General features: G+C 48.0%; 1 protein-coding gene across 10 annotated transcripts in view; it reads left to right on the forward strand.

The window, feature by feature from the left end:
• The window catches only part of LOC126539898 (glycoprotein-N-acetylgalactosamine 3-beta-galactosyltransferase 1-like), a 166,537-nt gene extending 143,876 nt beyond the window's left edge, over positions 1–22,661 (forward strand). For 9 of the 10 annotated variants that reach the window (XM_055075691.1, XM_055075689.1, XM_055075692.1 and 6 more), the window contains 3 exons: positions 15,416–15,738; positions 17,891–18,558; positions 22,164–22,661. In XM_055075691.1, the coding sequence (XP_054931666.1) occupies positions 15,423–15,738; positions 17,891–18,558; positions 22,164–22,334 (1,155 nt within the window). In that variant the 5' untranslated portion in view covers positions 15,416–15,422 and the 3' untranslated portion in view covers positions 22,335–22,661. The remainder of the gene's footprint in view (positions 1–15,415; positions 15,739–17,890; positions 18,559–22,163) is intronic. The other variant, XM_055075695.1, reaches the window with a different exon arrangement.
• The last annotated feature ends 4,278 nt before the right edge of the window (positions 22,662–26,939 follow it).

Consider the following 26,939-nt stretch of genomic DNA (forward strand, 5'->3'; position numbering starts at 1 on the left):
TTGAATTGTCTTGACTGCTTACAACCCGAGAGCGCGCAAGTCCCGCATTGCGACGCGGTCGGCGTGCAGCATTGATCATTTCTTTGTAGCAGGTTCTAGGGAACTGATCACATGGTACTTCTTCAAATGTGTTCGCAATTTGTTTGCAGTAGGCGCCACAACTTCTCCATTGAATATCTTGCGTTTAAGATGATGCTTTAAAAGTGCTCATAACTAATTATGGAATACGGACCAAACTTAAAGGAAGGAACACAGAGTTTCTCAAGAGTCACAGAAAAGTACTAGTTACGTTCTTGTAGTGCCCGCGTATCTTTTTTAGGCTTGGCGCAAGACATTTATTTGTTTATTTACTTATTTATGCTGAGAACCTACAGCAACCGTAGGGCATTACAGTAATAGGGCATTTCAAATTATTCCTTTTTCAAGTAATGTTCAAAGAAACGGCGACTTCAAAGCGCCCCGCTACACGTGCTAGCCTTGAAATTGCTAGAAAAACGAGGAAAGTGCAGCGGTTGTGCGCAGAGCTCAGCGGACGACAGTTTTGAGTCAGCTTGGTGACATCACCCTGTCGTCGCAGCCTCGCCATCGGTCGTGCTCGAGGGCACCCCAAAACATTTGCAGCGATGGCTGAACATCGTGCCCTACTGAGAAAAAAGAAACGTATTCCCCATAATTCCTTATATCCGATAATGCACGGCCTACGAGGAAAAGGGCTTTTTCTACGGGATCCTATTGGTTCATATCGGATTATTGGATATGGGAGTAATGGGGCATATGGGTTTTTCAATAGGGTGGGCTCACTCCCCTAGTCGTTTGTTTCCCGCTGGTGCCGTCGGCGTCCGTCGCTTGAATTCCATAGTGCTATGCTATGGAATTTTATAAATAAATAAAAAGTCGTAGTGCCCCGCAAGGATTCGAATCGTTGAGTATCTTGCAGTATTACCCAGCGCCACCGTTTATGCGAGTTCCCGAACGGGCGCTCTGCCCGCTATGGAATGTGGGTGTGCGAGGCTTTGTCTCAAAATGTGGCTTGGTCCAGCGCGCACATGACTGCACAGATAAAAGCTTTATCGAAATAAAATCTTCCTAAAAGGTTTTCATTACTCCTATTACGTCATCCAAAAATCCGAGGACACCTAAGCACTTCCTATGAGTTGTGAATGCGAAAGCGTTATTGTCCAATTTAACTACGCTGAGTGGTCCGTCTAGTTTTTCGCTGCAAGTCATTTGCCATAGCGGTGCCTGCTGCCTGAGCCAGGAAGCAGCCTGCGGTGCCAACGCCGCGTGCTACCAACACCCTCTAGAGAACTTAAGGCCTTCTGGCTCTACCCTCTCGCCTTGAGCTACGTGACGCAAAAGAGGCCCACATAGAAGTTCCGTGCAGCGTGCTACGAAGCTACGAGCGGGGCACCTGTGTCGAAAATGAGACGCGGAAGACCGAGCGGGCGACGGCGGCGATAACAATTCGATTAGTTCCGGGAACCCTGCCGCTCCTTGGATAGCTTTGGGGTTAGAAAAGTCCCGGCATGCAGCGACATGCTTCCGAGCGCACTTTTCTCTGGACGTGAGCCGTGCATGTAGTCTCTGCGCTTGTGCTGCGATTGCGGTTGTGTGTCCGGCAAGTTGCCGCGGAATGTGGATTAGGTTCATGCCAGGATGTGCTTAATAAGTTATGCGTGCCCAATTGCTGCAGCAATTACAAATCGGGGCCGAAAAATCATGCGTTCATGTTTCCGCAATATGAATGACGGAATATTGGCTGCCAAGGCTAAGGCAAAGAAGAGAAAAGCTAGACTTTTGCGGAATAAGGCAGCTGTTTCTTTGTAAATAGTTGCACGAATGTTTTGTATCACCATTGGTAAACTAACTCGTTTGCGGTCTTGTAAATATGTAGACTGCGGTAATGTATGCAATGTGTGTATGCAGTGTGACATGTGTCCCGAATGTGAAGAAGGGCACACCAGTGAAGTTGTCATGGGATACGTGTTATAGTGCAGTGCTAACATTTTGTTGAAGAACGTTTCTGGTCACATGAACGGCAGACTGTTTGACGCCGACGATAAATCAAGGCAAAGAAGCTACTCTGAAGAAGAGAGCAGCACGGTGAGTTTTCAATATAAGTCATTCTCCCTGTCATCATTTACCCGAAATTCGTTCTTAATCCTAAGATTGAACGATTTCATTTTTTATGGACGGGTGTTTTAATAATGCAACGCGTAAGTAGTTTCGCATAAATAATATAATTTTGGAACACCCTCTGTTCTCTGCGGGCCATCTGCTTAACTATGCCTAAAAAAACAATAACTGCGCTCTGGTTACCGTTGCCCACAACGGCGCGATCCCTTCATTCAACCCGTATCCACAAGCACGCCGCCGGCCTCTTCTCCGTGACGTCACTCGCTGAGCGCTCAGGTCCTCTCTTGTCTAGGTGGTGTTGGTGCTACCGACGCGGCGACGCCCTCTCCCCTCACGCAACACCTGGCGCAACACTGCGGCAGCAAGTGCTCCATTTCGCCCGCCCTGCTCCATCGAGGCGCGCTCATGACGTGGCGTCGCAGCCAGTGGGAGTCTAGGCGCCGTTTCGCTGCTGCAGACGCCGCCAGCTCTTTCGCTCAATGGGCCATTTGACGCTTTCGCATGAATAAAGTTTGCTCACCTGCAGCGCGTAGGGAAGCGAGGAAAGACAACATGCGACAACATGTCGCAAAGCGAGCGCGGACCTTGTCTCTTCTCCAACTTCCGCGGCCTGTCGGTACCTTTTAAGTTCCGCGTAAATGTAGTACAAGCACAGCGCGATTGAATAAAGATGTTCTTGGTGTAATATTTGAAAAAAATGCTTTTTACGTGGTGCTTTAGTAGAAAGTGAACCATTGGGACAGACGGAACGGTTTTAGCTAGGCGCTCCTTCAGTGTGTCCAGGCATTTCGAGAACGATGCCGATCCGGGGCGACCTCATCACAGCATTCGCATGGACACAACGGCGGCGCAGCGCCAGTTATTCCTCTATGCAATATTGTGAGAGACTCTATGATTAGAACTATGCCGACCTACAGATTGCCAGTCGATGTTCTAGCTCTCGGCTGATGCTGCAGCGAAGGCTACGGCGCCTGAACAGTGCCGCTCTTGGTCTCTCGAGCGCTCGTTAATGTAAACTGGCCGACGTCGTGCTCTGTATATTGATCATAAACGAGCATCGAGGTGAAGGAATGTAAACGAAGCCAGTGGGAAGAGGCGAAAGGCAGAGTGGGGAAGAGCGCCGGTTTCTCCGCTGTTCCACCACCAGAGAGCGCTGCCTACGCAAGAAGCCTTGGACAGCCGATCTAAAGGGAAAGACCACGTCTACTTCACCGATATCGTAAGGAGGTTGCGCATGTGCATCTGCGAATGTTTTACTCTCAGCGATGCGCGGCACGAAGCAGTAAAATACTTCTTGCGCATAATATTGCGCGAGCTATAGCATCGCTGCTTCGCCTCGCAGCCCGCAGCGAGGCAGGTATACGTTGTACGACGCAGAGTTGAAAGGCGTGGTTGCGGACACTCTGAGCGGGAGGCATTGGTATAGGGAGGCGTGTGGAAAGGCACGTCCAGGGCCGCCTACACAGGCGGACTTGAAGTGAGGGTAGGTATGCCTTCGCTAGAAGGTTGAGGCACTCACCTGGAGCTCTGAACGTTTCCCTAACAATTCTGCCGTACTTCGCTTGTACTGCTCTGGTCACTGTCTTAGCAACCTGAACGATCCACGGAGTTCTTGCTCCAAAGCTACTCGAACGGCGACTGCTGCATCATTGTTAATGCCCCCACAAAGCTCACGTTGTTCATCCAGCATGCTCTCGATTCATGTGCCTTTCACCATGGAGTGGCTGATGACCTCGCTGGCTTCGACGAGCAGCGCACCATCTCCATGACATCCACAGCTCTTGCAGCTAAGTTATCGAACAAAAGCTGAACCGCTTGACGTACACAAGTACACTTGTAAGGTCGGCTGCCTTGAAAAGCGTCGAAATGTGCTTCTGTCTAGTTATCGGTAAGCCACGCGTGTTTCTGACATATTAAAAACCATATGAACCAATTGTAAGCTAATAACCATATCCAGTGGTTCTGACTTTAGATTGAAGCATTGCCACGAGGAAAACTCAGCCTCCGCAAATGCCATGGGTTCAGAAAAAGCCATGTAGTAGCATAGATAACGTCATTGCTTTTGCTGACAGCGTCAAACCCAACAATGCTGCGTCTTCCGTCCCTATAAGCGCGCTCCTTGACGTCAAATAAATACGCGTGAGGCTATTCGGACGGCACTAAGGTCTGTCACTATTTGCCGAAAATATCTTGCCGCAGCTCAAACGTGAGATTTTTTGTAATTATTTATTCACATTTTTTAGTGTTTTATATATATTGCTTGTCAGTTTTTTTTTTTTGTAAATCATGTCTCAGTTTCATTCTCTCGTTAAACGTGGTGTAACGACGCCATATACATAAACTGCGAGATTTAATGGTACTTGAACTATTGATTCTTGCGTGTTGGTATCTCCTAGGCACTTCAAAAGTGCCCTCCTCTATTTTATCTGGCGTGAGAAATAGTTACTTCTTCACCAGAAGATGTTAAGAAAGTTTGGGTTTACCGGAGTGTATATTTCAAGTTGGATTTTCTTTTTTGTTTTCGCACGTCATTTTCTCTCATAATCTTGTTTCATTTCATTCACCTAATAGAGGCCGAGCTCCTAGACAACGTCGTGACTCTTGTTTCTCATGTCTCTTGTGGTAACAGTTGTGGATGGTCAACGTAATCTTCATTAATTATTCCCAGACTGCCTGTGGGGCACATATAGTAATCACACGTCGGGACGCAAGCAGAAGAACAAAAAGAGACGAACACAAGGAAGTCGACGAGAAACAAGCTGCGTGTCTGCAACGACAAACGAGGGGAAACGCAGGCGCACTTGTTTCGCGCTTAGACTAATCACAACCTGGCGCCCACGAGTTAGATTGCTCCCGAAGATGTCACCGTCACTTTATGTCGCGCGTGCCTCTCTTTCACTGTCTGTGAGCACAAGTGAACACTCGTGTCCTCTGTTTCTTTTTACTTTGTTTGCCTACTTTTCGGTGGCGGTCTTTAGGGCAAGATAAGCCTTCTTTAGCGGCCCCCACTGGGGTGGATTAGCGGCTACGACCTTGCGCTGCTAAGCACGGAGTCGAGGGTTCGATTCCTGGCCGCATTTCGATTGGGCAGAAATGCAGGAACGCTGGCGTGCCGTGCATTGTCTGGGCGCTGAAGAACCCCAAGTGGTTAAAATTAATCCGGAGTGCCCCACTGTACGGCGTGCCTCATAATCGTATCGTGGTTGGCGCGTAAAACACCACATTTTAATTTTAATGTTGTTTTTTTTTTTGTTTATTGGTCGGTGCTATTAAATGAACGTTCTGGAATACGCATCTATGGCGAGCTCGAAATGAGCCAATAATTTTGCCTAAGATGTCCATAGCAGCCACGCAAACCGCATTGCTGGTACAATAGCTGATTCTCGCAGGCAGATAGACAGTCTTCTGGTGTCATCCCATAGGCCCATTTGGCTGCTTCTCTTTCTCTCTTTCACACACACAAAGAATGCGCCCAGTGCTGGCTCGCAGATGCGGTTAGGGTCTTGTGTAGACCTTCGTAATGTTTACATTCTGACATCATGACTGCGTGAAGCAAAGAAGGACAGTGGATGCAAGGCACACCCGACTTCACACACTAAATACTTCACTGCAACTCAGGCCTCCGGCTGCACTGCACCTACGTGAAGCGTCTCTTTCGTGTCGGTTGTGGCTGGGAGTTGCCTTCACAAGAGCTTACTCAGGACTAATTGGAATGGCTGATAGTCTTGCATGTGATGTTTGCGGATGAAAGGAGAACATTGACCGCTTATTGTGCCACTTTCCTCAATTTCAAGCACAAAGACAATCTTTTTCAAACACATTGAGGAAACTAGATGATCGCCCTCTGAGTGAAAAGACAGTACTAGTGCACCGTCCACACCAATCATCGGCTCAAATAGCGGTGAAGGCACTTCTGTGCTTTCTTAGAAAATCTGGTTTGCACGAGTGGCTTTGACTCAATGACTCTGTGCACGTCTCTATACCCTCTCTCTCTCTCTTCCCCCTTATCCCTCCCCCAGCGTAGGGTAGCCAACCGGACTCTTGACATGTTTAACATCCCTGCCGTCCCCGTCTCTCTCTCTCCCTCATTAGAAGAGCGGAATCGCCTAAGTTTAACACGTACGAGACTGCAAACTTTGCACCCAGCTACGATCTGCAGTTGGAATTGGAGCTTATAACCATATTACTTACTTATCGGCTTGGTTGACACATCAAAAATGCACCATGAAAATGTGCCGCCATCCCTTATTCTTTAGTTGCCCTCACTTCGATTAAAAATGCCACTTTGAGACGAATAGACGTGTGGCTTGTTCCGTCTTCAAAGAATTCACTCAAGCTACAAGGTTTAAGCAAAAAATAGTGTTACAGTGCCTTCTCAATCACTGCGGCATCAAATGAAGTGAAATAGCGGATAAGCGGCTGACGACAATGCAGAGTACCGCCCTGTTCCTATGTTCCATTCACAGACACGACACCGTTCACGAGGCCTAAAAGAAGTATGTCTATAGGGATGATTTATAGCGAGAACAGCTGTACCATTGTTTAGTATGCAGTTGGCCCCTTTGTTGAGCAGGTACTGCATAGTCTGCTGATATCATTGCATCATTTGTGTCGGAACAGCTTGCATCAAAGACTTTTAATTTTTATTCAAGCGTGTATGCTTTCCAGCATAACAAGGATGTGTCGTGCAAGGTTAAAAGCCAACGGAAGAAACAAGAGGAGAGAGAAATAACGCTAAACTTTTCCTCAAACAAAAACCAATAAACCTAGTACGGCTCATTGCCGAAGCAGCAATCAGCAGCGCGTAATTCTGAACTTGAGTACCGGGTAGATAAGATTGGAAAGGACACACCGTAGAAGAAGTGAAGTTTATCAGGCTACGATGTTGGGCTAGTTGGTGCATATAGCTTAAGAAGGGTGTGTGGCGGATGATTAAAAAAACAACAAAGCATGGCACAAGGCATGCTCATGTGAACAGGACGTCGTATCCTCTGCCTACACTTCGGCTGTCCATATCCCAGAGAGAAAAGAAGTTAGTGTACTAGACTCACATAGGGCCTTTCTCATTACTCAATTTGTTTAGTATACCAAAGGCAGTGAGCGCACTTGGCTGCTTCTCTGAAAATTCGTTTTTCACACGTGAAAATAGTTTGAAAAACGAAATAAACAAAGGCAGAAATGAAAATAAACAGAAAATAAAATAAATAAAATGCTGCGCAATCCCGGTTCACGCGTGGGGCACTTTCTGTCGCAATTGATCCCGATCCCCGCAGTGCGATCGGGATCAAAAATGCACCGTGTGACCAGGGTACAAATGACCAGGGCACAAATGAGCCTGCTTGGCTATGCCTAGCCAGAGCGCAGGCACACTCGTCTCACGCTCTCGAACGTCCAATCTTATATGGTGTTCGCATTACAAACGCATGCAGTGCAAGGTGACGGAAGCTGCTTGCAGTAGCGTACGTGCAGTAAGCGGGCCCGCATCCTGGGTTGCACCGCACGAACTGACGGGGTGGAGCTGGAAATTGCGCCGTTGCCAGCATTGTGCCGTCGCTCGGGGGGCGAGTGACGGCCGTGGTCGAGAGGCGGGAGTCCCGTTGTGCCATCGCTTTTCGAGGCAGCGAGAAAAGGCACGGATCGGCTGTCGACTCCTCTGACGCATTGTTTGCCGCCGCAGGTGCGAGCTAGCAGCAGCTAGCGGTGCTGTCAGCCATGTGATCCGTGGCCCGGCGCTCCTCGAGGGTGTACATACATATATAGTTCGACGGTGCGCCGACGGTGCGTTGGAGGCGCCGAATTTCGGCCAGCGGGAGATTGCGCTTACCGTCATTGAGAGGCAGTCTAGTTTCATATGAAGCGTGCGCGTCATGAAAAACAGTGCAAAATAACACAGGGTTCCTTTGTGCACACCAAAGCCGCTGTTTCGGGTGACAAAGATATTCCTGTGTCGCGCGCTGGACTGTAACGTTTTGTTTGTTTTCGAAACGCAACAGCCTTGCTACACGAAAGGTTCAGTCGGAGGCTAAAAGCGGCATTGTATGAATGCCCCCGACCTCCGGTATCAGCGTGAAAGAGAAACTATGCCGTGGCCCTGGTGGTCATGGCGGCGCCTATAGCTTGCGCGCTTCAGGCGAAACGAGTACCAGTTCTGCTTGCCCCTTTCGCGTGAAGTGAATGATTTCGTAGACATGCGCTTTATTATATTTTAATCCGAATAACATTCTTGGCATTGTCAGGCCAGCTTGTTTCCTGGTGAACTACGAAAATATGGGCTGATGCTGAAGTCAGTGTAGTCTAAAAATGTGGCTGGTTCCGTGACACGTAGGAGTGACGCTTTTTGGGGACTTGGTATTCCATCATGTTTTTTTTTTAATTAGCGGAATTGAGGATGAGTGAAGGAAACAAGACACATGGTAAAAAAAAAACACTTGAGAAACACAGGTGTTCATTCTTAAGTGTTTTGGCACCTTAAGTAATTCGGAATTTTTCTAATCACTGAAGACGACGAAGTGTCTTCTTGACAGAACGCTTGTTTCGGTGCTCTCTGCATTTTTGGTGAACTCTTTGCCTTTCGGGGTGCCTTACCTCCCCGTCTTGCGACCATGGACGCGGAGCATGCCACAGGCCCTCCTGGCCAGAAGTCATCACGGCTGTCAACCGCAAGGAAGCGAGTTGGCTCCCCCAGCGACACCGAGGACACCGAGCTGTACTCTATGTCGGAAGACGACTCATCCGACGACGACTTCATACCCGTCCGGAGTAAGAGGGCGAAGAGAAAGATCGCCAACACAGCGCCGTCACCTCCTGCGAGCACTACGACTATGAAGTCAAGGCCTGCGCGCTGGCCACACGTCATCATCTTTATGCCGGAAGAACCGTCAAGCAACCTACGGTTGCTGAACAGGCAAGCCCTATCCATTTTTCTGGAACGTGCGGTGCCGGATCAAATTAAAGACATCAGAATAAACCCACGCAAGAATATACTCGCCATAGACGTGTACAACGCGAGTGCGCTTGGAACACTTCAAGAAATCACGGAGCTTGGCGGAATCAAAATGCGCCCCTTCATCCCGATCGACGACACATCGATAGCCGGTGTAATTTACGACATTGACATTGCCATTCCCAATGAAGATTTACCTAGCCTCATCAAGCCGGCAAACGAGGGCACGATCATTACGCAAGTGCGCCGTCTTGGGAATACGCGCTGCGTAAAAGTAATCTTCAAGGGGGATTGCATACCCTCCCACGTTAAAGTCGGACATTTTCGACATCCAGTTCGACCATTCATCCAGAAGCCGCTTCAATGCCATCAGTGCTTCAGGCTAGGACACGTAAAGGGCGTGTGTCCGAACTCGCTTCTGTGTCCCCGTTGCGCTGAACCTCATGCAGAAGTGACCTGCGGTGCCACAGTTCTGAAGTGCGCCAACTGTAGCGGCCCTCACGCAGCCTCGTCGAAAGACTGCCCCCGCATCAAGAGGGAGCGCGCGGTTCTGAAGCAAATGGCCAGAGACAATTCGGCCCACAGGGAGGCAGCCGAAGTAGTCCGGCGTCGGCGTCGACGTCGGCACCGTCGTAAGTCTTCAAAGAAGGCGCATGAGCGAAGCGATAGCACCCGCTCCACTACGGTACCACTTAGTCGCGACGCGATAGGGCCCACCACTTCCACGAGGGCATCAGATAAGACTCTTTCTTTAGAGGAATGGCCTACGCTACCGAGCCGCTCCCTTGCTAAGGAACCTCAGAAGGTCACGGCGCCACCGGAGCCTTCTCCGGCCATTGATGATTCACCTAAAACAGATCAAGTCATCTCGGTGCTACGTTCCCTCATGGAGGCCATCCGAACGATTTTAGTTGAGATGGGGACACCGTCTGCTCGAAGCGCACTTAAAGTGCTGGACGCCTTAAGCCCAGTGCTTGAATCCCTCAACTAGAAAGATGGCTACCCATACCCCATCCTTCCGAAAAGAAGTCAAGGCAGCGTCCGTCATGCAGTGGAACGCCAGAGGGCTAAAATCACGAATTTCAGATTTCCGTCAGTATGTGTACACCAATGTGTTTCCACTCATCGTCATTTGTGAGCCCAACTTGTCGAAACCAATCAGACTGTCAGGGTACGAATGTTTCATGCCATCAACAAATAGTGCATGCAGCAAAATCATCATTTTTGTTCGTCGGGAACTCACCTATGTTTTGCAACCGATTGCGCCCCACGACGACAATCAGTATATATGCGTCACAGTTAAAAAGAACAAACTGTTGTTTACTCTCATAGGCGTGTATATATCGCCTTCCAACAATTTCGACACTAAAAGATTAGCGGATATCTTGAGTGTTTGCCCCGCTCCATGGGTCATCATAGGAGATTTCAATGCACACCATCCAGCATGGGGAAGTACAAAGACAAATGCAAGAGGACGAAGATTATCAAGCATCGCCTACAACTATGGCCTTACTCTCTTGAACGATGGTAGCCCCACCTTTCTTCGAGGCGTGACATACGGCAGCTGCCTCGACCTTGCTTTTGTCTCCAACTCTCTCGCCAGATATGTGAAGTGGTTTCCAGATATTGAGACCCATGGGAGTGATCACATTCCCACCTATCTGAACATCAAAGGCTTGATGTCTAGATCTGGCCCACGGAATACCATTCGGACGATTCAATGGGCCAACTTCAAATCTGATATGGAAGATGCCTGCAGCGAGGGCCTGCCCTCTGGGTTAGAACAAACAATTAAAAATACGATGCGGAACGCCACTCGCATACTGACGATCTCTCACACGCGAAACGACTTCGACATAGAATTAGAGCGACTTCGCGCACTTCGTCGCCGGGCGGAACGTCGATATCGGCGTACAAGATCAATCCATGACCTTAGGGCAGCCAGGAGGATACAAAAGAAGATTCAGCGTCGAATGAATAGATTAGCGTCGGAACGTTGGGCAACGTTTTGCCAAACACTCGACCCCCGCAAGCCGCTGTCTCACATTTGGAAAACGGTGCAAGGTCTGCGTTGCCTTCCGGAACAGCGTTTTCCATTCAAGGCACTCGCGCTTTTCCAAGGGCGGCAAGACATCGATGTCGCAGAAGACTTTTGTGTGCGAATGGCAGACCAAGCGACACGCCCAGATCCTCCAGCCCGAGATGATGTCCCCCATTCCCGAGATTGCCGCATGGACCTTCCTTTTACAATGGAGGAGCTCGAGGCGGCACTAGCTCTCTGCAGGCGCTCATCATCTCCGGGTCCAGATGGTATATCATACCGAGCCTTGTGCTATCTCGGAGAATCCGCACGGACAGCACTATTGAGTCTCTACAACACCTCATGGCAGGAGGGAAATGTTCCTGACGAATGGAAAGTGAGCCGCCTGGTGCCAATATTGAAGCAGGGCAAATCCCCACTAGAGCTCAGCTATTACCGCCCGATAGCGTTGGCCAGCTGTGTAGGAAAGATAATGGAACGGATGATCCTTGGCCGCCTGGAATGGTACCTTGAACACTACAAGATTTATCCGAGTTCCATGGCTGGTTTCCGACGTGACCGCTCTTCCATCGACAATGTAGTTGATCTCGTTTCATATGTCCAGCACGAAAGGTCCCGTAAACGTTTATCTGCAGCTTTATTCTTAGATGTGAAAGGGGCATACGATAACGTATTGCATGAGGCTATTCTCGACGCTCTTGTGACGGTTGGCCTAGGTGGCCGAGTATTTTTATGGATTGCAAGTTACCTATCTGCAAGATCATTCTATGTATTAACTGACGATGGCCCAACTACGCGACGCTATACCAGCAAGGGCGTTCCTCAAGGCGGTGCTCTCAGCCCGACGCTATTCAACCTCGCTCTTATTGGGCTTGCTGAACACTTGCCAACTACCACCAAAATTTCAGTATACGCAGACGACATCTGTCTCTGGACTTCGGCAGTCACACGTCCTGAGATACGTGCACGGCGTCAGAGAGCGGCTACTTTGACAGCGAGCTACTTGTGTGAACAAGGTCTCAGCATATCGCCAGAAAAATGCGCCCTAGTGGCGTTTACTCGCAAACCAATGACGCCTTATGTCATCTCAATCAACGGGCGGACCATTTCCTATGTCAGAACCTACAGATTTCTAGGCGTAATTATCGACCGAGACCTCTGTTGGAGCCCGCACGTGGCTTACATGAAACGACGCCTAACAGCAACCTCCCAGTTGTTTAAATACCTGACAGGAAAGACGTGGGGGATGTCAGTAGACGCAATGCTGAGACTCTACAGAGCTCTCTTTCTCGGTTTTTTAAGATACAGTCTACCTGTACTGAACAACACCTGCAAGACAAATATTCGTGTTCTGCAAGCAGCGCAAGCTCAAGCACTCAGAGTTTGTCTTGGTTTGCCGAGATGCACGTCAACTGAGGCAACTATTGCGATTGCTCGGGACCATCCAATGCAGACTCACATCACGGTGGAAACCCTGAGAACGCATATCAGACATTTGGCACTGGCCCCCTATCACCACCTTGCAACACTACCTTCAGACAGGCACCAAGCATCATTCTCAAAAACTATTGTCAAGTACAACGACAAACTTCCCTCGGGCTTCACCGCTGCATCTAAACCATCGATGCCCCCTTGGTGCCTTGTCAGCCCCACAGTCCATCTCAACGTGCCAGGAATCGGGAAAAAGTCTGAGCTGTCGTCGCCTGTGCTGAAACAACTGTCTCTGCTTCTTCTGCACGAGAGGTACGCAGACAGTGCACATATTTATACTGACGGTTCCACAAACATCCAGTGTTCGTCCGGTGCTGCAGTCGTCCCAGAAAGAGGTATTACCATCAGCTTTAGGACTGACCACCCAACGACATCTACATCTGCGGAACTAGCTGCTCTTCGAGCTGCACTTTGTTTTGTCAATCGGGAACCACCTCGACAATGGTCAATTTTCAGCGACTCAAAGGCAGCCCTACAATCTGTACTATCAGCTCTGCGTCGCGGGCCATCTGAACAGCTCGTATTCGATATTAGATGCCTACTTCATACATCACATGAGAAAGGACATCGCGTGACGTTTCAGTGGCTGCCAAGTCACTGCGGCGTCATCGGAAATGAAGACGCCGATAAAGCCGCTCGGACAGCTCTTGAAGACACACAGGAAGAGGCCATACCACTTTCACGTTCCGACGCAGCCAGCAGACTTCAAGTGCTTGCACAGGAGATCACGCTCTCTCTATGGTGCACACCAAGCAGCCAGACCAACCGCAGCGATCATCAACACGACCTGCCCTCCTTGATGCATCTCTGTATGCCAACCGGACTCCGCCGAAGTGAGGCCACCCTGCTTTATCGCTTATGGCTAGGGGTGGCCTTCACGAAATCTTACTCGTTTCGCATTGGAATGGCCGACAACGCTCTCTGCAATGCCTGTCTTTGCGAGGAGACGCTGGAACACATTCTGTGCGACTGTCCTGAATATAATGTTCAGAGACAGTCCATGGCGTCCGTTCTAGCGCACCTTGACAGTAGACCATTGTCAGTTGCAACCATTTTCACATATCGCCGACTGAAGACATCGCAGCTGAAGGCGACGAAGGGACTACTTCGGTTTATGAAGGATACGGGCTTGGACAAGCGACTGTGACAGTGATGTCACGTACCACACAAGAGTGACAGACTGTAACCAACGATGTGTGTGCCGTGTTATGTGCCCTCTATCTCTTCTCCCCATCTTTCATCCCCCCCATCCCCCTCCCATGTGTAGGGTAGCAAACCGGTTAGGCAAAACTGGTTAACCTCCCTGCCTTCCTTCTCCACTTTTTCCTTCCTTCCTTCCTCTCATTTAAGAAAACGGCATTTATGCTCATATGCGTATGTACCACTAGGTATGCATCACATAGTATGTGGAGCTCTTCGATAAACCTTTTTGATGAAAACTTGGCTCACTGGGTGTATGTCACTGGTTATGGCTGGACTTCGCGGCGGCGCCACTAGATGACGCGGCGAGTCCAGAGGGAAGCGTGAGAGAAGAGCCCGGCTTCAGCACATGCCTAATACGCGGCGCGTTTCGGTTATTCGCATGCTTAGTCATCGCAAATGACTTCTCCACGAATTATTTTTGTGTGTCTGGCATGGCATGAACACTGGTGACAACGCACTGACTCTTAACGTCAAGTTTTTCAGGAAAGTTAACGCATACTCGCTGCGTCTTGCGGTCCATCTCGCGATGACTTGGGTTAAAGGTAGGAAGCATCGAAATACAATGTGCATACCTTAGAAAAATGGAATCAGTAATTAAGATAATGCTTCTCTCATAATCATACAGACCCATGTTAGAGACCGCTCTGTTCGTCATGTGCGATTGACGCACATGATGTAACCGGGCGCGATATTGTTAAAAAAAATATTGAGTGCGTCTCCTGTGCCCCCCCCCCCCCCCACCCCCTCGCCCCCGCCTGACTACGTCTCTGTCTCAGGATGTTTATCTTTTTATCGGACCTCAGCGCCGATGAGTAGCCAGCGCATCTACGAGGCGGCAACATCTCCTTACATACACTTAATGAAATAAAAGCGCCAGGGAACAAGTAGTGCAGATGCAACAGGCATCATGTTCTCTTTCTTGTGTGTGCCGCATATAAAAGATTAACGCTCAGAGGCCCCAGAGTATACCAAAGCGGATATCGCTTGTGTAGCTGTACGTTGCACTGAATTCTGACGCGTCTTTTTGAGGGAAAGTGCGAGTCCGTCTCGGTATAGCTGTACATGAAGGAAGCCTTCCGAGGTTAACTGAAAGGCGGCTTTACCTCTACTGGTCGCTTGGAGCCTACAGATGTGCTTAGGTGTACCGCCATCTGTATACCTTGAGTGGATCTGTTGTATACGCAGCATCTCGGCAACCGCTTTTGATAGTGCCATATGGGCCACTGCGCAAGGGCCTGTACGCAAGATGCTCGAGAAGAATTTAAGCTCGATGTCCCTTGCCGTGTTGTTTAACAAGCAACTCTTCTGCGCAGAAGCTCGAATTTGGCATCTTATAATAGACACTGACCACATAAATAGAAGTTTGAGAAGAAGGAACAAAGGATGGTTCGGCTCCCACGCGGGAGCCTTGTCCGCAATCAGCCTTGATCGTCCCCGAGCAGACGAGTTTTCGTCAAAGCCTAGATTTAAAGCTCGCGTGTCTTTTCAAATGCTTCCTCACGCTTTCCTAATCGACGTTACACCTATTTATTTTTTTTCTCTCTCTCTCTCCGCGCCAGTTTATTGAGGGTCAGACGAAATGTTGTACAAATGTCGCGCAGCAGGCACATGGAGGCCGGCCGAGCACCGGGTGCGTCGGTCGCCGGCTTGTCAGGCGGCGCCTGGCTCCCGGCGCCGCGCGGCTTCCTGCTCCCATTGGGCACGGGCATCACGTTCGGCTTCGGCTGCGCCTACCTGCTGCTGAGCGTCATCTCCCTCGACCACCCGGGCGTGGCGCCGTGGCTGCTGGCCCGCAGGCGGCCCGGCTCCGCGTCGCTCTTGTCGGCCACCGGCCCGCACGCCGACCACTGGGAGGACGAGGAACCGCCGGCGCCCGACGTGCCGCTCGCCGGGCACGGGCCGGACGACGAGTTCCACCACAGCGGTCAGTCGCTCTTGCCGTGTGCTGTAGACGATGACACCCGGGTCGAGGCGGAGGGAAAGCTCTTTCGCCAAATGTGGAGAATTCTACCGCGCCGCGTATCGAGCGTCCGCATGGTGCTCTGTGCACAAGGAGGGCGATCGGGAACTGCGCTAGAAGAGGGAGGCGAGGAAAAGAGCTAACATTTTAATTGGGCCACGCGCCGTGAGAATCGGTAAAGGCGAAGCGCGCGCGCGCGCGCCCACACAAACACACACACACACACACACACACACACACACACACACACACACACACACACACACACACACACACACACACACACACACACACACACACACACACACACACACACACACACACACACACACACACACACACACACACACACACACACACACACACACACATATATATATATATATATATATATATATATATATATATATATATCAACGACATTCGTTTCTAGGCACATCTCAAGGTCGCCTTCATGGTCGCACAAACATGGTCCAGAACATGACGAACATCATCAAAGTAGGGAAGAGATACATATAATGTTTTCGCTTTAAATGGCAATAACATATATAATCGTGGTATATACAGGTTTGACAGAGGTGACGGTATTGATGTAAGTAGGCTATAGAGCTTGTAAATGAAGCCGGTATCTTGTAGGAATGAAAAAAAAAGAAATTTGAAGCTTGACCTTGCTTTGAAGGAGAAGGCATAGTACCTATAGTATTCTTCCTAGACCTGGATGCCTCTTGGGTAATAGGCTTCATTCTTCTAAAATAACCTGTCCTTTCGCCTCTGTAACCTGGACATTCCAACAGAATGTGATAAACAATTTCTAACGCGCTTACCAAAATAAGGCAAATTCGGATAGATAAGTCTGAGGTCATGCTGCAGCTACCCTTAAGACTCTGGTAATTCAACAAAACAGACTGGTGGGCTAGTTGGTATTTCACGTTAATAGTATTTAGCGGCAAGAAACCTCATTGTTAGTAGCATCAGTTGTTAGTACCCCTGTGCCCTGCGTGTCTTCTCTCGTGTCGTGCGTTTCTTTGCGCTAAATACTATTAATCTGGTAATTTGACAATAATTTTGTGCTAGATCGTTGGAGAATGCTTAAGCAAATTCCAGTACCGATACTACTCGTATGGTTGGGGAACTGCGACATGTGCCGTCGTGGCCTGTAGTTTGGACAACTGGTGAGCGATTCCGGAGGAATTGTCACCCCTGCGCGCTTTAGATGCGCTAACCTTGCACGTGCTCAAACATTGAGGGTGACTCCTGGAATAAGATGGACATTTATTTTAGAGAGATATTGCCTGTCCATTATATTGGCGTGGTTGAAGTTCGATATAGTCATTCGGGCAGCTTACAAACAGACGTTACTGTTCATCCACCATATAAGCAATTTAGTTTCATATTTGCACGTTGCGTTGGGATTGCAGCAGAGATTGTTAGGTACATAGACTTAAAGGGTTGATTATTCGAAAGTACTTTCCAGAAAATTCAGATTTCTTTTTCTAAATTTTGACGTCGGTTAATAACCCTGCTATTTATAAGCAGAGTAGCTGAGCAGATACAGAAGCTGCAGGAGAAGATAAACAGCGCACGAATGAACAACTTGGGCTGGAACCTAAAAGTCATTTTCGCGACATTTGGTCTCATGCGGAAAAGGAAGCGTATATAGATGCAAAGAAATTATTGACTTATAAGTTTTAGGCGCACGCTCCCCGAATTTCTGTCGGCTGGAAGTGTATTTTGGCTGTCTTCGTCATTGGAAGAAAAAGGTTTGTAATGAGGGCCAGTTTGTATTATATGTTGTTATATAATTCGCTTAGTATATTTCAGTGAGTAAGGCCCGCAATCGAGTTCCACAGGGGTTGGTCACGCTATGGTGGATATTTTAGATTAATTAATTCATTTTCCCCCGGAAAGGTTACCTTTGATGCATGTTACATCGTTTTATTGGGAAACTTGTAATACTTAGGTGCATTAGGCAAGGCTTGTAACTTTGTCATTGTAGGTAACTTGCCCGACACCAACTTTGTGTTCTGCGTATTATTGCTCGGATGCGTAAGTGCCAAGTGTTGCAGCACGTGCGTTGCCATCGTAGCGTTGACCGCGAAGCCGCGCGACCCCGCAGACGAGGACCGCGTGGCGCGGAACCTGCGCCGTCAGGTGCGCGTGCTGTGCTGGGTGATGACGCAGCCGCGCAACCACGCCAAGAAGGCGCGCCACGTCAAAGCCACCTGGGGCCGCCGCTGCAACACGCTGCTCTTCATGAGCTCGCAGTCGGACTCGCAGCTGCCCGCCGTGGCGCTGAACGTGACCGAGTCGCGGAACCACCTGTGGGCCAAGACCAAGGCGGCGTTCGACTACGTGGCGCTGCACCACCTGCGCGACCACGACTGGTTCCTCAAGGCGGACGACGACACGTACGTGGTGGTGGAGAACCTGCGCTACTTCCTGCGCGACAAGAACGCCTCGGAGGCCGTGTACTACGGCTGCCGCTTCAAGCCGTACGTGGCGCAGGGCTACATGAGCGGCGGCGCGGGCTACGTGCTGAGCCGCGAGGCCGTGCGGCGCCTCGCCCGCCGGCGGCCGCAGGACGGCTGCCGCGCCGACGCCGGCGGCGCCGAGGACGTCGAGATGGGCCGCTGCCTGCAGCGGCTCGGCGTGGCCGCGGGCGACTCGCGGGACGCGGCCGGCAGGGGCCGCTTCTTCCCGCTGGTGCCCGAGAGCCACCTGATACCCGGGCAGATGCCCAAGGACTTCTGGCTCTGGTCGTACGCCTACTACCCCATCAAGGAGGTTCGTGCCGAGCTGTGCGCGCGGCGCAGCGGGTGGTCGTAGGCGGCCCTTTGTCGTCTCCTCAGAGCTAGCGTGCATGCGTAGTCGGATAGTGCCTACTGTACCGCCGAAATTCGTGAATAATTTCGATTTGAGGAGTCTGCACGAGACGGCGCTTGGTGAGCAACGCCTCTCTGATGGTCCTCGTTGGTGTATTGCCGTGAAAAAAGTGCAAGCGCTACCATACCGAGCGGTATATCTTCTGCTTTTCCGCCTTGGCCTTGCTTGCAGCCGTTGTTTTTCGCCTTGTGGAATGCTGCCTAACAAATCGCCAATGGAACATCCCGTGTTGAGCCTCTCTCATTAATGGGCTTATGGATCTGCATGTTTACCTTGAGTTTGCGTTAAGAATTTATATAGTTTGCATTAATCCCTACATAATAGCTTTATTTTCTGCTATAACACAATGTTACAGTCTCAATATTTGCTTCATACAGCCATCGTGTGGATAAAATTCGTACACGACGCATGTTCACAGGGAGATGTAAGAGTTCTGAAATGATCAAAGGGTTGTCAAACAACAGATGTCTTAGAAGATGACGCTTTACAAAGGACTTTGTCAAGCCTGACAGAAGTCACTTTGTCGAACCGTTGTTACACTGTTACGTTGTCAAACTGTTGTTGTCAAACCGTTGTTAAAATATACCTTGTTCAACTACTGTTGATTATCTTGGGCGGACTGGTACAGAATAAGGTACAGAAAAAACATATAGCAAAGTTATGTTTACACAGTGCTTACAGAAATGTGCCAGTTTTACTCAAGAAGCATAGGCTCATTTAGACACATTGTAGCTTGTTTTGATAGTGGGATTCTTAAAGATGAGAACATACTGAAATCCGAGGGCCATGCAGGGGAATGATAAAGGTAATTGACAAGATAATTTCAAAAAATATTGAAATAGTGAAAGTGCGGTTCGGCTGCAAGCACACTATAGTAAGTATACCGAGTGTTGCTGCAAAAATGTTAACCAATTTTTAAAAATCACCTGCAACTGATAGCACAATTCTAATCCACGAACTCGACTTCTCAAACAGGCGAACATTACTAGCACCAAAAATCTGAAGACATACTTGGCTAAATAAAAGAAAATCACTAATTAACTTTTTAATTAATTACTTCATAGCACATATTGCAATTTACGAATTGTAGCCGGTGAGTTCGCAAGGCATATCCAATTTGAACGCATTTTCAGAATCACACCAGTTTCGAGATAATTGCCGAAGTTTGCGAGCAAATACATGGGCGTCCCAGTTATCTTGGCGCTTCGTTGCATAAAATGACATTTTCTTTAAAAAGTAAGTGTAGTAACAGTGCATTTTTACCTCACGTTTTACTGAACATATCTCGAAACCAGTTTCATCCTTCGTGTTCACTCTGACTGGATATGGCTTGAAAACTCACTGACTAGTATTCGCAACTTGCAATATATACCGTAAATTAATGAAGCCAAGTATAATTCGTGATTTTTTGTTAATTAGTCGATTATGCATCTTGATTTCTCGGCGAGTAATGTCCACCTCTTCGAGGGGACCAGCTCAAGGTCTAAATCGTATCTGCCACAGACAATATGTAAAAATTCCTTAAAATCTTTGCAGGAACACCCGGTATGTACATAGGTAAAAATCAGTGCAACACATCATAGCATAACTAGTTGAGTACATTCATATGCAGTGTGGTATTTGCAACCATCATAGTTTGTAGGATATGTTCATGAATAAAAAGGTACATAATTTTCAAAGTCAGCACTAACCTTTTTCACAGAATGGTTCAGGTGGTAATGCGTTCCATTCATTGATGGTCCGAGGAAAAAAGGATTCCATAAAAAGATTAGTGCACGCGAAGTAATGTTCAAGGGTTTGAGCATGTCTAAGTCTAGTTTGTCTGCAAATTCAGGGTCTCAAATAAGTTTCAGGACTAATAATAAATTGATGGAAATGAAACAAATCATTAAACTGCGGCCCAGTAATTGCTCTTTAGTATTGCGAAATGGTGGTGTTGTTAGTGGCCATGAGCACTGTTGGTGAGTCACTCCTTTGGTGATTGCGTTGAAGATAAATCGAACAGCTTTTTAGAGCGCAACTCCTCCTGCGTTGAGCGTCGGCGTGCCTCGGCGTCGGCGGCATAACCGAGTGAAGGATGAAAGAGTGGACGCGGAGCGTAGCGGGTGGTGAAAAAAAGTTACCTCTCACCCGCGCAAGACCTTTCTTCGCTCTCGAGCGAAGACGACACTAGGAGGAAAGCGGAGGAGGAGGCTACAGTGAAACGATGAGGCAGAAAGCAGAATAAGAGCGCAGGGAAAAACGTCCTGCGCATGCGCTGAGTTGCCGGCAACCACGGCATCCGAAGCCGCGTGGCCATTTCACTTGTGCTTCCGAGGGGGTCTAGGGTGGCACCAGGTTGGGAAGGCTACGCTCGTCCGCGGCGTCAGCTGCTGAAGTCGGTCCGTGGCACCAGCGTGTGTGACGGCGATCACTGCTCTTGCAAGGGGCGATGGCGAGCAGCTCCGAGTAATTAAGGCTCGATGTGACGCTCGCTTGGGTGTTGTCGCCGCTGTCCCTGGTGGCGCGACTTCCCCGCGACAAAGGGCTGCCCTCGTCAAGCGTAGTGCCGCGCAAGACGGGCTGTGCGGCGACGATGGCTAGGATGAGGCGCCAGGTTAGCGCGCGTGGCCTGTATTGAAACAAAGCGCTGCATGAGCGGGGGTTGACTGTGGCAGCTGCTGTGAATTGCGCCCACGCGTCACAGACGCGCTGCCTCTCGTGATCTCACGATTAGCGAGGCAGTCGCGTCACTCTTCGCTTCGTTTGCAATGTGCCGCACGAGACAGGATGTACGGGCCAGCTACGCTATTCACAGAGTTCTCTTTGGACTATAAACCGTGTACCTATTTAACCATAACACAAAATACTGGTACGTGAAAGGAAAACACGTATATAGCTGCACTCAAATTTAGCATTAGGGAATATCATAATCATCAGTGAACTTTTGTTACATCATCTCAAGTTTTCTAATGTACTTTTTTAGATGTGGGTCCCAAACGTTGCATATTCTAATTCTGGTTTTATTAGAGGAATGTAGGCCAACAGTTCTATATTTGATGGCGCTGTTTTTAGTTTGTGCAGCAATAAACTGACCTTATTAGAGGCACATGAGTAGGTTTTTTAATATGACTTGACCATGCTGGGTGATTTGTAATTGGAACACCTCAACATTTGTATTCATCGACCTCTGTCAAAGGACAATTGGTAAATGAATACGTATCATTAAGAGGATGTTTCTTATGAACATGGATTTATCACTGTATCATTTTAAGACCAATCTTTACGCCACTTGAAAACAGCATGCCGGTTATATTGCAGGCATTGCTGGTTTTTCTTGGTAAGAATGGCTTCAATAAGTATGAAATCATCTACAAAAGTCTTACATTTACTTCTGACATATCTATTGATGGAACAATGTCATTTATATGGACTAAAAAAAGGACAGGTCCCAGAATGCTGCCCTCCACCTTGATCCCTTAAGGACATCAGTTTAGCCTATTCTGATCATGTCCATTCTTTTGCAGGGTATGGACTGCTGCAGTGACACAGCCATCTCATTCCATTACGTCAGCCCCAACATGATGTACGTTATGGAGTACCTTGTTTACCACTTGCGACCATATGGCATAGACACCAGTATACGCCCAAAAGCACCAATCAGCCAGAAAACTACATACAGGACTAGTGTGCCCTGATGTGCTGGAACTTCTCACGCTGAGCATTTTGTGCTGCCACACTGTGCCATCAGCGACATTCTTCAGGGATGGTACACCTGTGTGCTAAATGAACAGAGAACATTGAGCAGTGTGTGCCTGAGCTGTGACAGCAATGCATGCATAGGTACATGCATGGTTGCCGTACAGCCTGTGTGCATCAAGCCACACGTAGCACCACAGTTTTATTCAAATGGGCCATCAGTGATGCATTGAACTGTGGTATTGTTTGGTGCTGCTATTCACCGGGTGTGATTTGCCGATGGTAGTATATAGTAGAAATAGACTAATTAAATGCAAGCAAACAGAGTTCTTAGTGTCCACCTGGGTACTTTAGGGTGTGCAATCTAATCTGTAGTTTTAGCATTTCTCTGTGTCGATGCCTCCTTCTGATGTCGAATGTCATAGAAGAGGTTGCATAGCACAGATAGTCACTCACAGCAGACATACTAGTAGCAAAGTGCCATACCTATGCAAAGGTCACCAGTATGACGCATGGTGAAAAGCAAGTGGTTAGCGTGATTTCCCCTTCAAATCATGACAGAAGGCTTCAAGTCACTCAGTGTAACAAGTTTATTCTTGAAAGAAAGTTATATTCTTGTCAAGCTAGCTCATCATCATCTAAGGACACTACAGCAAGTTCAGAAGTTCTATAACTTGGAGCACTCGTACTGGCAAGCTAATCCTGTGACTGGTCTCTTGATATGTTTAAAATATTGCAATTGCAATCATATCATACAATTAAAGGGTTCAGCACCTGAATAATTTAGTACAGTGCTACCAAAAGTTAGCGCTTACACTATTTCCTCTTGCCAGCCAGGGGCGCGATGGGAGATCGTTGTTCAGGGCGCGCTTTCAGTTTTGCCATGTGCGATTTGCCTAGGCCGCGCCAACGAGGCCTAGGTGACGTCAAAATGGTGACGTCAAAATGACCACATGCTCTTTTCAATCATGTTGAAAGCGAGAACGTCGTTTACTAGGCGCAGAACGCGACAAAAGGTGTGCAGTTCGAGCAGTGATGTGCTCACTGCCAGACCGGCTTCACATGGCGTGTCTGATAAATTGGATTGAATCCAAACGGTGGCTGCGGCTACAGAATGGCACGTTCGGATCCAATCCATAGTCTAATTCGAGGAAGTAGCTCTTGCAATGGGAGCTTCTGTTGTTGCGTTGGCGTTGCTCGAGGAGAAAGCAGAGCAGCTGGAGGTGTGAAATGCGTTTGAAGAGACGGCAGAAAGCGAATTCTGGCTTCGTTTTCGCTTCTCAAAACGAACAGTGCGTTGAACAACTCCCTCTTTTGCGCCGCGACCCGGATTACAATGAACTAGAAAGAGGCAGTGCAGCGCGCGGAGGCAGCGATGCATAGGGGCAACTGACGCTGGCAATGCCGAAAGGAGCAGGGGCGCTGCAATCGCTCATTCTTGTATGCTCTTCATTCTTGTATGCTAGTTCATTTGTTTCCATTGCCCATTACCACAACAATTAATGCTGCCTTTGAATTTGTATGAAAAACTATTCCATATATCGATGTTCAGCCCCCTACCGGCTCTTGTGCTTGTCCCCATACTCTGTAAGGCCTGTATAGTGACGATTTAGTTCCAGATTACATAGACCATGAGCTTGTGTCCCTTTTGTAAAATGCTGTACCTCCCCTGTCGCAACGATGATGTGCTATGGTTGTCCTATGGATGTCCACTGCCAGGACATCAATATCCTAGGGATGTGTCAAATATGTCTTGTGAACTTCCCTCACATAACCATTTAGTTACGTGAGGTACACTAACACTGTACCCGGGGGCCCAGCAGACATTGCAGTGCAACAACATGTTGTTACTTCCTTTGAAAAGCATGCTACTGTTCCCATCGCTTTTTTTTCACTGTTCGCGATGCCATCTATCGACTGTGCAGAAAAAGTAATAGGTCCTAATAAATTGTAATCATCATATGTAGGCTAACATAACGTTTCTGTGACTATAGGCCACAATATTTAACTCTGCAAAATTTCTCTGAAGCAACAAATTTTTTGTAGCTATTTGAGAACATGTTTAAGCTTCAGAAGAAAAAATAAATTTTTTTCATATAAATCTTTTATTCATTAGAAGTGAGAAAGATTTTGTTTTGTAGTACCGTATTTACTCGATTCTAAGCACCCCCTTTTTTTTTCACGATCGCGATGCCCAAAATGAGGGGGGTGCTTAGATTCGAAAAATCAAGAATGACCCCCCCCCCTCCCTCTTTTCGCTGCGACATCACGACGAGATGGGTGCGAGAAATAACATTTTATTTTGCAAACATTCAAAAGAAAAATTGGTGCAATACAATGAACCCACCGCTTGTGTAGGATGCTCAGTCACTATCACTGCCACTCTAGTTCGTCGTCGCACCACTTGAACCGCTGCTCTCGGTATCCCACAGGACGTCTTCCGTTCCATCGAAGTTGTTTGTGATCGAACTCTTCTTAAAGGATTTGACTACAACGTCCACTTGACCCTGTTCCACGCGTCCGAAATCCACTTTGCGATGGTTGATGGGGACGCTTTCTGCAGCTTTACCGTCGGCGTCTTCTTCCGGTCAGGGTTTCGCACCCACTCTTCGTACTCCTGTCGAAGATTGGCTTTGAAGGGCTTGTTGACTGAAACGTCGAGGGGTTGCAGCACTGGCGTCATGCCACCCGGAATCACAACCAAATCGGTATTGATGTTCCGATGCTTTGTCTTTACCTCCGGAGTTAGATGGCCGCGAAACGCGTCCAACAGAAGCATCGACCGCGTGCCTGCAGGTCCGTCGAGCAATGATTCCAGAGTGAGCAAGCGCGTTTGGCAGCCTTGGCTACGCGCTCTTCCTAACAAATAGGGGGGTGCTTAGATTCGCATGCAAACTTTTTTTCTAACTTTTTCGCGAAAGTAGAGGGGGGGTGCTTAGAATCGCGAAAATACGGTATATTGTACCCAAGCTGATGAGAAATGAGGCACATCAACTTCTGGGGAGTTCACCGCTTGCCAATTGGCTTCTTTCCCTGCCATTCTCATAAATTTTGCAGGCTGCCCACTTTGTGACACTGCAGCGACAGAATGTGTTCTGTTCTGAATGCAAATCTCTGATTGCACCTGAGCTGTGCAGGCATAATTATCAATGAAGTTCTTTTTCGAAATAGAAAAGAGTATTTTGCCAGCAACTATATTATGCTGAATGAATCTCATAGATTCTGGAGATATGATCTAAACTTTATACTATTGATAAGCACCATCATCAGAAGTGTGCTACAGGTGTTAGCAATTGAGGAAAGTCTGATATGCAAGGATACATCCTACTATTAGCAGAAGTAATTTTTGCATCTCTGACTAATAATTCAGGCAACTGCCATAAACCCAGTGAATCTCAACTTTGCTTGAATAATCACCCAAAAATGAATCTGACCGAATTCACAAAGCTCTTTGCCATGTGCTGTTTTACACTCGCCAGCTGCCTTTGGTAACATGTCCAACAGGACCAGTGGCCGGCTCTTTTTTTTTATGAACATATTTAACATAACGTTTCTGTGACTGTAGGCCACAATATTTAGCTCTGCGAAATTTCTCTCATGAGGCTCAAGCCTGTGCAAATTTTTTTTGTAGCTTTCTCATTTAACCAGACACACATGACAAGCAGGTTTTGAATACCGACGTAGATAACTCAGATATATTTATTTGAAGGTATAACAATAATTTTAAAGCATGTGTTGATTAGAACGACAGAAAGCTGAGCTAGTTGGTAAGGATTCATTATGCAAAAAAGAGGTGAGGCGTGCAGACAGGACACAAGAGTAGAGAAGTGGACAACACGAACGCCAACTGTCAACTGAAGGGAGCACTGAGGTGAAAAAGGTAACAAGACACAAAACTCATCGGCACAAGCTCAGGAATGGTAACACCACGTGTCTGTCGGGTACGTGTGCCAGTCTACGTGAGAGATAACTGTTAAGGCACTTAATCTCTTCCTTATGTAAAGTAATCGAAGGCTGACTGTAGGTATGGCTGTAGGTATGGAGATAGAATGTGGCATTCATGGTCCACTAATCTGTAGTCTGTCTGCTTGATGCATGTTTCGAACTACTCTGCAAAACAGCCACCAGTGCACTTAACTGTGCATACTCCCTCTTGAGTTGGAAGTGCATTTTAGCTTCTCACATCCGTCTTTATTCTTTTACTTTTGACTTGCGATCAAGTAAACTGCTCTCATTGCTTAAAGCAGTCTACCTTGCCATTGGTGCTGTGCCATTGAATACTTTACGGCATGTGCTTGAATATTCCTTAGCTTATGGGAAGCACTCATATATCTTTTAAAATTCTTGCCACTGTTTTATGCTTTTGGTCAGATCAGATAGCAACACAGATTTACCGTATAAAGTGGAGAATTGGCAGAGATTTCTTCCTAAAAAAACAGCTACAGCCGCTGCTCATTTTATTTACTGGTCTTTCTGGCACATTGCGAGTCATCTGGTCAAGTCGAGATCAGGAGATGACCTATATTCCGGGCCGACCTATATTTCGGTTTATGCAGTACCTTTCCCAGCTGCTATTGATTGTTCGTGATGTTTTAAATAACAAA

Source organism: Dermacentor andersoni, chromosome 2, assembly GCF_023375885.2.
Source record: "Dermacentor andersoni chromosome 2, qqDerAnde1_hic_scaffold, whole genome shotgun sequence".
Classification (NCBI taxonomy): Eukaryota; Metazoa; Arthropoda; class Arachnida; order Ixodida; family Ixodidae; genus Dermacentor; species Dermacentor andersoni.